Raw genomic sequence first — 15357 nt, 5'->3', positions numbered from 1 at the left:
ACTAAAGCTTCTTCCATCCTTTTAACTTTTTAATATGCTTATATTTAAAGTATCTTTCTTATAAGTAGTAATTTACTTTTGTTTTATATCGAGTCTGATAATATATCACTTCAACTTGGAGTAATAAATCCATGTATATTTAGCACAATCACTGATATTTTGTGGGATTAAATCAACCATCTATTATTTGCTATTTGTCCTGCTTTCCTGATACTGCTTTTTTTTCTTCTTTCTTGCTTCTTTTTCGACTACTGGAGTTTTTATTTTACTTGTTCCCTATATTAACTTGACAAATTTATATCCATTTACTATTTAGTGGCTATCCTAAAATTGTAACACATATCTTTAACTTATCAATGTCTAACAGAAAAAACATCTACTAGCACTCGGCGTTTAATACAAAGATCTTAGAATATCTTAAATTCCATACTATCTTCCTGATTTCAATGCTATTGTATTCATTTTTTTTAGTTCTACATAAATATTAAACCATAATAGATATTTTTATCTTTGCCTAATTTAGTTAATATTCATTTAGATTAACCACCCTCCCCCCCCTTTTTTATAATGTTCATTGCTCTTTATTCCTTCCTGCATCTCTGAGCTGCAATGCCAATAATTTAGCTACTGCCCAAATAACATACTTTAGTTTTAAGGAAGATATCCAGTTGTCTTTTGTCATTCACTGCTTGCCCTAAAAGCCTGAGTTCCAGTCTTATGGTTGCTTCTTTAACAGTACTTGCTCCCTACTGCCCAGTCTCCAAACCCCAGATGCTTCTCAGTTTACTATGATTGTCCTTGTACTTACAATGCTTTGAATTCATAGAACTTTGCAAATGTGTGCTTGTTGGATTTTTTTGTTTTCTGTTTTAAGTTCTGGAAAAATTCCCAACCATTATATTTTCAAAGATAGCATTTTCTCTTTCCTCACATATATCTTTCCAGAATTTCTCTTACATCTATTTTAGACCTTTTCACAATGCCCCATATGTCTCTTATACTATTTGAATTTTCCTTTTTTCATCAGGCTGGGTATTTTCTTCTGGCCTATCTTCCTAATCACTAATCCTCTCTTAAGTTATATCTAACTGTTTTAAACTATCATCATGTTCTTAACTTCACTCTACCTTTTAGTTCTAGATTTTCCTAAACTTACAATTTCTTTGTAATTCTTTTATAAAAATATTGTTTTTTAAAAAATTTCTTGACGTCATTATTACTTTATTAAAGTTCATTTCTGTTAACATCATTTCCTGGATTTCCGATTGTACAGTCTATTGTCTTACTTCTCTTGGTTTCTATTCATGTTGGGTTTCATTCCATGTGTGTCTTTAAAACAAAATTCTCAGTTAAAAAACTGAATGTTAGATCCTGTATATGAAAAATCATACTGATAATGTTAGTACTAAGATGATCTCTTCCTCCACTGGAGAATAAATTTGCTCCTGGCAAGTGGCTAAAAACATTAGGAATTCTATAGTCTTTTAACCCAATTGGAACTTAAGATTTTAAACTGGGCTTCAGTCCCTTAGATGCCTAATCTATTTCTAGTTTATCTTTATTTCTAAGATGTAACCCTTTAAGGTCTCAAGCAGAAAGCCTATAGGAGTTGCCAGCAGGTTCTTCCTTCTTCTTGAATCTCAAGAAAACCTGTTCAGCTTCTCAGATTCGGCTCTTTCAAAATCAGCACCCCTCTACCAGAATAAAGGAATGTCTTTAGCAACAAAGGAGTCCAAACATGCTGTGTTTGTCAACCTGGGTTTCCTTTTTGCAGATATAAACTCTATAGAACCTCACTTATTTATATATACTCCAATGCCTTCAAATATATTTTGCTCATTCTTTATGGGTATTCTGCAAAGCAATTTGGTCAAAATTTCCTAGTTTGACATCCCCAGAAGTGATAGAGACCCCCCCAAAAAACTCACTAGATTATACACTCAGGTAAGATCCCTGGCACTATGAATTTTCTATCTTCAATGCCTACCACATAACTGTTACTAAATTTACTGATAAGCCAATGGCTTGAAGGATAATTCTAAACAAGTAAAGGAAATAAGAGAGCAATATTATTAATGATAGCAGCAAATATATTTTCAAATCACAGAAACGTCTGGTCTGTATCTTACTCCACATTATCTTTATAAATACCTTAATTTAGGACTCAGAATCACACACTCCCACTACCTCAACTGGCTTATGTATTATGTCTTTCCCTTCAGTTATTTTTACCTCTCTTCGGTCCATCTTCCACAGTTCAAATCCTCTGCTAAATACACTTCAAATTGCTCCTCCTTTTTTAAAATTCCAATCTTCTCTACATGACATAGAAAGCCCACAATTATATTACCCTAGGATATTTCATAAATTTATCTCCCTTCCTGTCTCCATTCTTTAAAAAAAAAAAAAAGATTTTATTTATTTATTTATTTACTTATTTATTTATTTATTTATGAGAGATGCAGAGAGAGAGGCAGAGACATAGGCAGAGCGAGAAGCAGGCTCGCTGTGGGTAACCTGATGCAGGACTCAATCCCAGGACTCTGGGATCACACCCTGAGCCTAAGGCAGATGCTCAACCACTGAGCCACCCAGGCACCTCCATCTCCATTTTTATATCATGTATTTTGGCTATACTATTTCAGTTTCTCAAAAGTACCATGTTGTTTTATGCTCCACAATTTTAAGAATATTGTTACCTTTGTTTAAAATATCTTTTCCCCATTGACAATCTGGTAAACTCAATCTTCTATTCAAAACTATATTCCAGAATCACCCCTGAGAAACTTTTGTAGACTTTCAGGAAGTTCTTATCAACTTCATCCTTTCTATCACTACTTTAACATTCTATTTGATTTTGGCACTTATTATCCAGCAGGACAATTATTATACCTCTCTCCCATCTTGTGGGGAAATTTTGTGTCTATATACAATTTTTTGACAAAATTTACTTCAGTATTCAAAATTTTCAAGATGTTTCCTCCCAAAGCATATTTGATACCTTTTTATTTCTATCTTTTGTTTTTCAAAAAGTGTTATCTACTTACTGATTTTGTATTCCATTGGTAGTTAACAAATACTCATTGCATACCCATCTCACTTTAGGTACCAGAGATACACAAATAAATAAAACAGTTAATATTTAAGCTGCCTTAAATCTCTTATTCACAGGAAATCCATTTTCAGTGGAAAAACACAAGAGACAGGAAGAATAAAACAGATGAGATGGCAGAGGTCTAAGGTCTCCAAACTTTCTATAAATTATAGCAAAAGAATACCCATTACATTAAATTACAGAAGAGAATACTGAAACTTGAAAGGAAAAAAAAAAGATATATCTTGGAATCTAAGTCTTCTGACCCATAATTCCACCACACTGCCCAAGATTATAAAATTAAGGGTAGCAAATAAAGATCATCCATGCCTTAGTAGTTCCAAACACATTTTCCATAAACGTAAGGTTTTATTTTCTATACATGTTTTTAGGCAAAGTATTTCTTATGGCTCCTCAATGTCTAATCTACACTTCTAGAAAAGGTTAAAAAAAATTCAGTAATAGTCAATACCTTTTCCTTCAAAAGCAATTTACTTACTCTTCTGTTTAATGATCCAAAGAGCAAATGACACCTCGCTTCGTAAAACACAGCACTCAACAAAATGCATTTCTCCACCCCTCCAATACATATATCCATTTGCAAAAGATAAAAAATACTTGTTTAGCATGATCTAGCTAAAAGGACAGTATACTGAGTCAAGTAGACCAATCCCAGCGAAGTTTTGGTTAAAAGCAAGAATCATAGAACCAAAGTGCTAAGGTTTGAATGGATACTGGTTTTAGGTATCATCTGTAAAACCAGAATAAAAATAGTACCTTGCCTAATAAATAGTAAGTGCTATGCAAATGTTAGTTAACACTGTAACAAATAATACTGCATTACCTTTTAATAGCTCCATCAGAGAGTCTAGCTAAAAGGTGTTTTTTTCGGTTTGGGGGAGGGTTTTAAGATTTTACTTATTTATTCATGAGAGACACATAGAGAGAGAGGCAAAGACATAGGCAGAGAAGCAGGCTCCATGCAGGGAGCCCGATGTGGGACTCGATCCAGAGATCAGGCCCTGAGCCGAAGGCAGAGGCTCAACTGCTGAGCCACCCAGGCATCCCTAAAAGGTTATGTGTTTAAAATTTCAAGCATCATCAAGATGGCCAGAACTAGTGCTGCTTGTGCTACTGTTAATCAGTCCTCATAACCCTTTAAGCAAGACAGATGCACTTGAAGCTAGGACAGACAGCAAAAAACCCCAAGGATAAGAAAGATCTTTTTTTTTTTTCTGTTTCGTAAATGTGTTTTGGTCCTCCTGTTCATTTCACTTCTTCACCATTTCCTTGAGATAAATGTGAACCCTGCTTCTACTTATATCCTCCTATACAAATTGAAATTGTGGGCTACAATCTCAACTTGTTGCTAAGTTAAAACTTGGCTTTCAGAAAGAGCTCACGTTTTCTTTGACCCTGCATTTACCATAAGCATTCTCATGGAAACCGATGGCTCACTCAACTCTAAATCAATTTAAACTTCTCCCCCAAAATATCTAATTACTCATTTTGGTCTCTCTATACTATCCTATTTCCCTATATCCATACTCTAAATTAACTCAAAATTCTATTAATAAGCTCCTCTACCCCATGGATAAAGAAATCAGACACTAATCAACTGGATTGAAACTAAAAGACCAAAGCTATCACACAAGCATATTTAGTATTACACACAGTGACCAAGCACATGGCAGCAATTAAAAATCACCAACAGAAACTCAAAGCAAACCCATTCATCTTTTGATTCAAAGGTGTACTCAAGCAAACACATATTTTTTAATCTACTTGAGGGCTACTAAAAAGAAAAGGAAATCCTGTATCATATGGCTCAAAAACTATGCTGATTTTTCATTTGCTAACACAGACATAAAGACTATAGTATCTGAGCTACCCCTGGGTAGCTCAGCAGTTTGGCGTCTGCCTTCGGCCCAGGGCGTGATCATGGAGACCCGGGATCAAGTCCCACATCAGGCTCCCTGCATGGAGCCTGCTTCTCCCTCTGCCTGTGTCTCTGCCTCTCTCTCTCTCTCTCTCTCTATCATGAGTAAATAAATAAAATCTTTAAAAAAAAAAAAAAAGACTATAGTATCTGCATGGAAGTATAAGATTTAAAATGCTTGTAACTATGACTCAAAAATTTATATATGTATATACATGTGTGAAGATAAGTGGGTGAGACAATGGGAGGGGGCAAGCATATATGCATTTAGGTACTCACTTGCTCCAATTTAAAAATATGCTGATTGAAGTAGTGTTGTAAACGTTCATTAGCAAAATTTATACAGAACTGTTCAAAGCTGTTATTTTCATAATCTTCAAACCCAAAAATATCAAGAACACCAATGGACAAAGTCTGTAAAACAGGAAAAAAATTAGTTAAAAAAACATGTTCAAATTTATTTCATGAATAAATACAGTATCGGTAAGAAAATGCTCTAAGTTCTCTTATAGTAGTGGAGAGGCAATTTTGGGGGGCCAGTCTTCTACCAAAATATTCCACAAAAGTATTTTAGTTTTATCTTCAACTTCTTCTTTTTATCCCAATTATAAAAATACATCCAAAATTTTAATACATGTAATACACTGTTTACAGGAATGTTTGAAGAAGGGTTAGTAACCTGTTCTCAATCTCAGAAATCCCTAAATTCTAAGAGATAAGAAAGTAAAAAGTACTTCACCTATAGGGAAGTAAAAAATAATCTAAAGCTAGGTTTTTTCCTGGGTCTCCCAGATTATACAAAGAACATCATGCAAGTTTTCCTAATTCCACTTCTATAGCCCAACAGAATTCTGCTTTACAAACCAAGCTAACTAGTATGTTTAATCAGCCTTGTGCAAGCTAAGAGTGTAATTGGACATCAGAATATGTGGTTTCTTCAATTTTAAAAAGGTCTTTTTAAAGATTTATTTATTTATTTTAGAGAAAGAGGGAGTAGGGGGAGTGGATGAAGGGAGAAGCCTCAAGCAGATTTCCTGTTGAGTGTGAAGCCTGACACTGGTTCAATTCCACAACCCATGAGATCATGACCTGAGCTGAAACCAAGAGTCAGATGCTCAACCAACAAAGCCATCCAAGTGCCCCAAATTTTTAAAAAATTTTTATTTAAAAAAAAAAACCTAAGTTTACAATGTTAAATAGTTATAAAATATTATAATCCCTTCTTCATTATCAATTTCTACTCCCTAAAGTTAACAAAACTCAAATCTTTTATCTATTTGGTATAAAATAGTACAGTATAGTATATAAATGCTTATTCTTCTATGTCTTGGTAGTTTGCTTCTACAAATTATACTCTAATTATAGATAATATGGATTCAGCTCTAATACCTCTAAACCAGCATTCTTCTCACCACCTCACCTCATTCTTAAAATACAGTTGCATGACAACTGTATGTAGATGCTTCTACCATATTAAAAAATAAATTCTGGGGTGCCAGGGTGGCTCAGTCAGTTAAGCATCTGCCTCAGGTCAGGTCATGATCCCAGGGTCCTGCTCAGTGGGTAGCTTACTTCTCCCTCTCCCTCTACTGCCACTCCCCCTGCTTGTACTGTCTCCATCTGTCAAATAAATAAATAAATAAAATCTTTAAAAAAATTAAATTAAATTAATTCAAGGGCACCTGGCTGACTCCATCACTGGAACATGTGACTCTTGATCTTGGATTTGTGAATGCAAGCCCCAAATTGGGTGCAGAGATTAAAAATTTTAAATCTTGGAAATACATCACAATACAAACCTCCCTCAAAAAAATGGAAAAAAAACCCTCAAATACACAAGCTAACCTCACATCTAAAGGAGTTGGAGGAAGAACAGCAAGTAGAAGAGAGAGATAATAAAGATTCAAGCAGAACTCAATGAAATAGAGACCAGAAGAACTGTAGAACTGATCCACAAAACCAGGAGCTGGGGTATCCCTGGGTGGCGCAGCGGTTTGGCGCCTGCCTTTGGCCCAGGGCGCGATTCTGGAGACCCCAGATCGAATCCCACATCGGGCTCCCGGTACATGGAGCCTGCTTCTCCCTCTGCCTATGTCTCTGCCTCTTTCTCTCTCTCTGTGTGACTATCATAAAAAATAAATAAAAATTAAAAAAAAAAACAGGAGCTGGTTCTTTGGAAGAATTAGTAAGATAGATAAATCCCTAGCCAGCCTTATTAAAAAAAAAAAAAAGAAAAGACTCAAATTAATAAAATCACGAAAAGAAAGAGATCACAACCAATACCAAGGAAATACAAACGATTTTAAAAACGTATTATGAGCAGCTATATGCCAACAAATCAGGCAATCTAGAGGAAATGGATGCATTTCTGGAAAACCACAAATTACTAAAACTGGAACAGGAAGAAATAGAAAACCTGAACAGGCCAATAACCAGCAAGGAAATTGAAGCAGTCATCAAAAACCTCTCAAGACATAAAAGTCCAGGGCCAGATGGCTTCCCAGGGGAATTCTATCAAACGTTTAAAGAGGAAAGAATACCTATTCTACTAAAGCTGTTTCGAAGGATAGAAAGGGAGGGATATTTTCAAACTCATTTTATGAGGCCAGCATTACCTTGATTCCACAACCAGACAAAGACCCCACCAAAAAGAATTATAAATCAATATCCCTGATGAACATGGGTACAAAAATTCTCACCAAGGTATTAGCCAACAGGATCCAACAGTACATTAAGAGTATTATCCACCATGACCAAGTGGAATTTATCCCCGGGATGCAAGGGTGGTCCAACACTTGTAAAACAATCAATGTGATAGCTCATATCAACAAGAGAAAAAACAAGAACCATATGATCTTTTCCACAGATGCAGAGAAAGCATTTGACAAAATACAGCATCCATTCTTGATAAAACTCTTTGAAGTGTAGGGATAAAGGGAACATCCCTCAATATCTTAAAAGCCATTTATGAAAAGTCCACAGTGAGTATCATTCTCAAGGGGGAAAAAACCGAGAGCCTTTCCCCCAAGATCAGGAACGTGACAGGGATGTCCACTCTCACCACTATTAATTCAACATAGTACTAGAAGCCCTAGCCTCAGCAATCAGACACAAAAAGAAATAAAAGGCATTCAAATTGTCAAAGAAGTCAAACTCTCCCTCTTCGCAGATGACATGATACTGTATACAGAAAACTCAAAAGACTCCACCCCAAAAGTGCCAGAACTCAAACAGCAATTCAGTAATGTGGCAGAATACAAAATCAATGCACAGAAATTGGCTGCATTTCTATACACTGAGACTGAAGACAAATTAAGGAATCAATCCCATTTACAATTGCACCCAAAAGCATAAGACACCTAGGAATAAACCTAACCAAAGAGGTAAAGGATCTATACCCTAAAAACTACACAACACTTCTGAAAGAAATTGAGGAGGACACAAAGAGATGGAAAAACAATCCATGCTCATGAATTGGAAGAATAAATATTGTGAAAATGTCCGTGCTACCCAGGGCAATTTACACGTTCAATGCAATCCCTATCAAAATACCATGGACTTCTTCAGAGTTGGAACAAATAATCTTAAGATTTGTATGGAATCAGAAAAGACCCCGAATAGCCAAAGGAATACTGAAAAAGAAAACCAATGCCGGGGGCATCACAATGTCGGATTTCAAGCTATATTACAAAGCTGTGACCATCAAGACAGTATGGTACCAGCACAAAACCAGACACATAGATCAATGGAACAGAATACAAAACGCAGAAATGAGCACCCAACTCTATGGTCAACTAATATTCAACAAAGCTGGAAAGAATATCCACTGGAAAAAGGATAGTCTCTTCAATAAATGGTGCTGGGGAAACTGGACAGCCACGTGCTGAAGAATGAAACTGGACCATTCTCCTACACCATACACAAAGATAAACTCAAAATGGTTGAAAGATCTCAATGTGAGACAAGAATTCATCAAAATCGTAGAGCAGAAAACAGGCAACAACCTTTCTGAACTTGGCCACAGTAACTTCTTGCAAGATACATCTACAAAGGCAAGGGAAACAAAAGCAAAAATGAACTACTGGGATTTAATCAAGATAAAAAGCTTCTGCACAGCAAAAGAAACAGTCAACAAAATTAAAGACAACCTACAGAATGGGAGAAAATATTTGTAAATGACATTAGATAAGGCGCTAGTATCCAAGATCTATAAAGAGCTTATCATATTCAAACACCCAAGAAACAAAAAAAATCCAATCATGAAATGGGCAGAAGACATGAACAGAAATTTCTCCAAAGAAGACATACACACGGCCAACAAGCACATAAGAAAATGCTCTGCATCACATGCTATCAGGGAAATAAAACAAAACCACAACGAGATACCACCTCACACCAGTGAGAATAGTGAAAATTAACAAGACAGGAAACACCAAATGTTGGAGAGGATGTGGAGAAGGGGGAACTCTCTTGCACTATTGGTGGGAATGCAAACTGGTGCAGCCACTCTGGAAAACAGTGTGGAGGTTCCTCAAGAAGTTAAAAATAGAGCTACCCTATGACCCAGCAATTGCACTACTGGGTTTTTACCCCAAAGATACAGATATAGTAAAAGACCAGGACACCTGCACTCCAATGTTCATAGCAGCAATGTCCACAATAGCCAAACTGTGGAAGAAGCCATGTTGTCCTTCAACAGATGAATGGATAAAGATGTGGTATATATGTACAATGGAATATTACTCAGCCATCAGAAAGGACAAATACTCGCCATTTCCTTCAACATGGATGGAACTGGAGGGTATTATCCTGAGTGAAGTAAGTCAATTGGAGGACAATCATCATATGGTTTTACTCATATGTGGCATATAAGAAACAATGAAAGAGATTGCAAAGGAAAGGAGGGGAACTGAATGGTAAAAATTAGAGAGGGAGACAAACCATGAGAGACTTCTAACTCTGGGAAACGAACAAAGGGTTGTGGAAGGGGAGGTGGGCGGAGGGATGGAGTAACTGGGTGACGGGCACTGAGGAGGGCACTTGATGGGATAAGCACTGGGTGTTATACCATATGATAGCAAATCAAACTTAAATAAAAACAAATGTAAAAAAAGTTTTAAATCTTAAATAAATTCCAATTAGATAAAAATCTAAATATAAAAATTAAATTCTAAAAGTACAAGAATAAATATTTTTATAATCTTGGGATAAAAGAGGCCTTCCTACATAAGAAAAATCAATAAATAAAACCCAGGAAAATCAAGGAAAAATATGACAGAATTAACTGCCCCAAAATTTAAAACATATGGGCCCTAAAACACAACATAAACAAATATTAAAAGTCAAGAAAAAATATATGCAATATATTTCAAACTATGAGTCTGCCACCATGACCCCGAAAAAAAGAAAAAGACAAAACAAACAACATAAAAATAGCAAAATATATAATGAAGTGATGAAAAACCTAAGATACTTGACTTTCATCTACCATTGAAATAACACAATAAAATGGGATAGTCCTCCTAATCAGATTAATAGATGAAAAGACTGATAATATCCAATGTGAGTAAAGGTGTGAGGAAATAGGCATTTTCATACACTACCAGTGAAAGTGTAGTCTATTTTGAAAAGCAATTTAAGTAGCTACCAAAATTCTAAAATGTATATATTCTTAAATCCAGCAATTCATCTTGAGGATTTTATCTTGGAGAAACATACACAAAGAATATTTTTTGTACTAAAAAAAAAAAAAAAAGAATATTTTTTGTATCATCATTTATAACAATAAAATAAATGTAATATATTTTATGGGGAAATTTATGGTATATAGGTATATTATATAATATTACCAAGTTATTAAAAATAATGAGGTTCCAGATATATTTCAAGACATTTCAGGTAAAAAAAAATAAATAAAAGAAACATACAGATAACATAATTCTATTTTTATGTTTAAAAGCAACTATGTGTGTGTATATATACACAGTTGCTTTTAAACATAAAAATATAATTATATATATGATATATAATTTTATTTTTATTATATTATATATATTATATATATTTATATATATATTTATATTATATATATACACACACACATAGACATGTACATAAGGAAAAGGTCTGAAAAGATACATAAAATGGTAGTTTCCCTGAATAAGGTAATAAAAACACACGTAAGGAGGGAAACAGCAAGGAATATAGATAAAAGGTGATTCTTATTTATTACTCTACATTATTCTGTGTTTTTAAATTTCATGTATTATTATTATTTTATTAAAATCATTTTCCAGGAAAAATATATAATAACCCAATGTATACCTTTGTATTTTGCTCCAAATCTTTACTATTCAGAAGTGCGTGATTAATCCGAAAAACTATCCAGTCAAATAGGGCACTATATAAAGACTTAGCCATGGAGTTCCTCACAGTCACAGCCTGAAAAAAAAAGAAAAAGGTTAGAGAACAAAGGAAGATGGCAATAATCTAAGGCACTATAACAAAGTCTATTTTGGTCTCAATTAATAAAGAAAGCTGGGCAGACCTGGTGGCCCAGTGGTTTGGCGCCGCCTGTAGCCCAGGGCCTGATCCTGGAGACCCGGAATTGAGTCCCACATCAGATTCCCTGCATGGAGCCTGCTTCTCCCTCTGCCTGTGTCTCTGCCTCTCTCTCTCTCTCTCTCTCTCTCTCTCTCTCATGAATAAATAAAATCTTTTTTTAAAAATTTTTAAAAAAATATAGCTCACTATCTTGAATTAGAAAGTTAATGTTCTCTCAATTTAAATAGCCTATAACTGAAGTTTTACAAATACATATACTCACTAATCTACTCCCAACTCTAATCTAGGCTAAAAGGTAAGAAACAAAATGTAGGTCACTCACTTCAAAACAGTTTGACTGAAAATTGGGGTATACATTTTACCTAGTAAAGAAGGTATAATAGGAAGTTTATAAATAAATCAAACTTGCCAGCAAAAGGACTATTCCAAGCAGAGGAATAAACCTATTGGCAAACAGGCATCACTTATCTGTGGAATCCTCATCAGACTCTTAAAAAATAATCATAGGGGCACCTGGGTGGCTCAGTTGGTTAGGCATCTGCCTTCGGCTCAGGTCATGATCCTAGGGTCCTGGGTTTGAGCCCCACATCAGCCTTCCTGCTTGGTGGGGAGCCTGCTTCTCCCTCTCCCTCTGCTGCTCCCCCTGCTTATGCTCTCTATCAAGTAAATAAATAAAATCTTAAAAAAAAAAAACCATAGTATCACTGCAATTCCAATCCTTGTTGTCTTCAACTTGTCATCCATTGTAATTTCAAGGATTTCTCCATCCCTAGTAATAATTCTTTTATTATGGAGGGATACAATTTATTTTCTTCCCCTCATTTCAAGCTTTCCCCCATTTATGGAAATTCTCTGTACTATCTGCTCAATTTTTCTGTAAATATGAAATTATTCTAAAAAAATCTATTATTTTAAAAAATCAACATTTAAAAAGTACTATAACTTAAAAGAGGAGCACATATTTTAGGGAATGGAGTCCTAGCATGTAGAAGAATATAAGTCCTAATAACTTATACATTTATATTTACTATCGAGGGACTTATTTTGAAGCTTTATACTCCCGTACATATTTGTAAATCTGTCCTACAGTTTAGAGGAAATAGAAAATAATGATTAAAAGCTAGAGCTAAAAAAATAAAAATAAAAATAAAATAAAAATAAAAGCTAGAGCTATCGGGGATCCCTGGGTGGCTCAGCAGTTTAGTGCCTGCCTTCGGTCCAGGGTCTGATCCTGGAGTCCCGGGATCGAGTCCCACATCGGGCTCCCTGCATGGAGCCTGCTTCTCCCTTCTCCCTCTGCCTGTGTCTCTGCCTCTCTCTCTCAGTCTGTGTCTCTCATGAATAAATAAATTAAATATTAAAAAAAAAAAGCTAGGCTATCTTCCAATCCCAGTTTCTCTACTTATTCAAGGTATGTATCCCTGGCCAAGATACTTAAACTCTTAAACTATATACATTTATACATTTGCAAAGTGTTGATAATACTACAATCTACAACATGAATGATGAATTAACTTCTGAACTTCTGTGAATAAAAAAATGAAAGCTTCAAGTTTCTAGACCAAAAAATAACTACCTAAACCATTTACTGCCACAGGAAAGAGAAGATAGCTATCAAATTCTCTATCTTCAACATCAGAAACTTGAAAATAATTGGAAAATGGTCACAAGTTCTGAGAGAAAACGGAATGTGACCCTAGAACTCTACACTTAAGCAAGTTATCAACAAAGTATCTTTAAAGTTCAAAAAAATCAATAATAGATTATATGATGGGAACCACCGTTCTATTTTTTTCAGAGGGAAGAATGAAGGCAATCTGATCTAATTCAGCAAAAAATTTTAAAACTAAATAAAAACTCAAGCGTAAGACACAAAAGCACAGAAAAAGAAAATATATTAGCATAAAAAATACAAATGGGTTGAATTTTTTTCATGAAAAGACAGATCTTCACATTAAACTAAAAACTATAGGGCAGCCCTGGTGGCGCAGCAGTTTGGCGCCGCCTGCAGTCTGGGGTGTGATCCTGGAGACCTGGAATCGAGTCCCACATCGGGCTCCCAGCATGGAGCCTGCTTCTCCCTCTCCCTCTGCCTGTGTCTCTGCCTCTCTCTCTGTGTCTATGAATAAATAAATAAAATCTTTAAAAAATAAAATAAAAACTATAACCCACCTACTTATGGTTTACATTAACCACTATTTGCATAAAGTAGCAGTCAGAAAGAATCCAAATATACCAATATAATACTTATTTACTCCATAACTCCCAATATTATACTTTTGGCCTCTCTTCTCTGAAATGTGGTCCTATCAAAGTTTAATCTCAATAAACCCAAATACCAATTAATATTTTCCCACCCAAATAAGATCTCACTGAGTGTTTCTTATCTCAATGAATGGTACCAATACTCTTACAGTTGTGTGAACCAGAAAATTAGAATTTATCCTTAATATTTCCTTCTTTCTCCTTGCTTCCCATTAAGCAAATCATTGCTGGCTTCTGTTGATTTTATTGTCTAAATTTCTTTCTTTTCAAATATACACATTTCTCCCTATCAGTATATCACTATTTTAGACAAAGCAGCAAGCCTCTTTCTCCCCAGTACTACTACTACAGCCTCCAAACTCATCATTCCACATTCATTCTTGCCCTCTATGTTAGACAAAACTCTAAGATGGTTGTCAAGATTCCCATTCCATATACCTCCCTCCTGTTAATTATGGGCAGGACAGTAAATATGATGAATTTCACTCCAGTAACTATCTTATCTTATATGACAAAAGGATTTAAAAGACAACTATGACCCAAAATCAGCTGATTTTTTTTTTAATTAATCAAAGGAGGATTACCCTGGGTAGCTGACAATCAGAGAAGTCTCTTAAAAGAGACTGAGCCTTTCCATCAGAGCCTTTGAAGAAGCAAACTGCCATACTGTGTAAAGGACCACAAGCAAACTCTGCTGAGCATGACTCTTAATCCTGTAACTGCAAGGAACTGAATCCTTGTCAACAACCTGTGAACTAGGAAGAGGGGCCATGCTCCGCAGAGTGGAATTGAGCCTCACATCAAGCTCCTCCAGTGAGGAGCTTGCTTCTCCTTGCCCTCTGTGTGTGTGTGCACTCTCTCATTCTCTCTCTCTCTCTGTCAAACCAATCAATCAATCTTCAGGAAAAAAATCTAAGATACCTTTTTGCTAAAACATTTTAAGACCTTTCCATCGCTCTTCAGATAAAATATTAAAATCATTAAGGATTGCTCCTTATTTTATTCCTAATGCCTAGTACATTTCTGGACACAAAGATTTTCAAATATTTACTAGACAAATAAATAAATACACCAAACAGATGCAAACGAAAATAAAGCAGGGTCTACAAAAATCATCTCAGAAAGTTGAATTTAAAGTTAAAAATGTAAATAAACATAAGAAAAATTTTAAGAGAGCGAGGGAGAGGGAAGGGGCAAAAGGACAGAATCTCAAGCAGGCTCCTTGCTGCCCAGCACAGAGTCTGATGGGGGCTTGATCTCACAACCCTGAGATCATGACCTGAACTGAAGCCAAGAGTCAGATACTTAACTGCCTGAGCACTCCAGGAAATATTTTACATTGACAAAAGTTATAAGAGAAATTACAAAAGTACTGAACCCTTATAAAGTAAAGGAAGGGCAAAACTCTTAAAAAGGTTTGGCTTTTTCTGTTTAGAAAGCAGCTTTCAATGTTGGGGACTATGAAGTAAGGCACATGATATAATGAAGAAATGTA

The 15357-nt window shown here is 35.2% G+C and overlaps 1 protein-coding gene across 8 annotated transcripts in view; it reads right to left on the bottom strand.

The window, feature by feature from the left end:
- Nucleotides 1-15357, bottom strand: part of MYO9A (myosin IXA) — a 291269-nt gene that overhangs the window by 176577 nt on the left and 99335 nt on the right. For all 8 annotated transcript variants that reach the window (XM_055319695.1, XM_055319702.1, XM_055319694.1 and 5 more), the window contains 2 exons: nt 11358-11474; nt 5313-5447 (listed from right to left, as the gene is read on the bottom strand). In XM_055319695.1, coding sequence (XP_055175670.1) covers nt 5313-5447; nt 11358-11474 — 252 coding nt within the window. The remainder of the gene's footprint in view (nt 1-5312; nt 5448-11357; nt 11475-15357) is intronic.

The sequence above is a fragment of the Nyctereutes procyonoides genome, unplaced genomic scaffold (genome assembly GCF_905146905.1).
Source record: "Nyctereutes procyonoides isolate TBG_1078 unplaced genomic scaffold, NYPRO_anot_genome, whole genome shotgun sequence".
NCBI lineage: Eukaryota > Metazoa > Chordata > Mammalia > Carnivora > Canidae > Nyctereutes > Nyctereutes procyonoides.
This window is presented reverse-complemented; position numbering and strand designations above follow the sequence as displayed.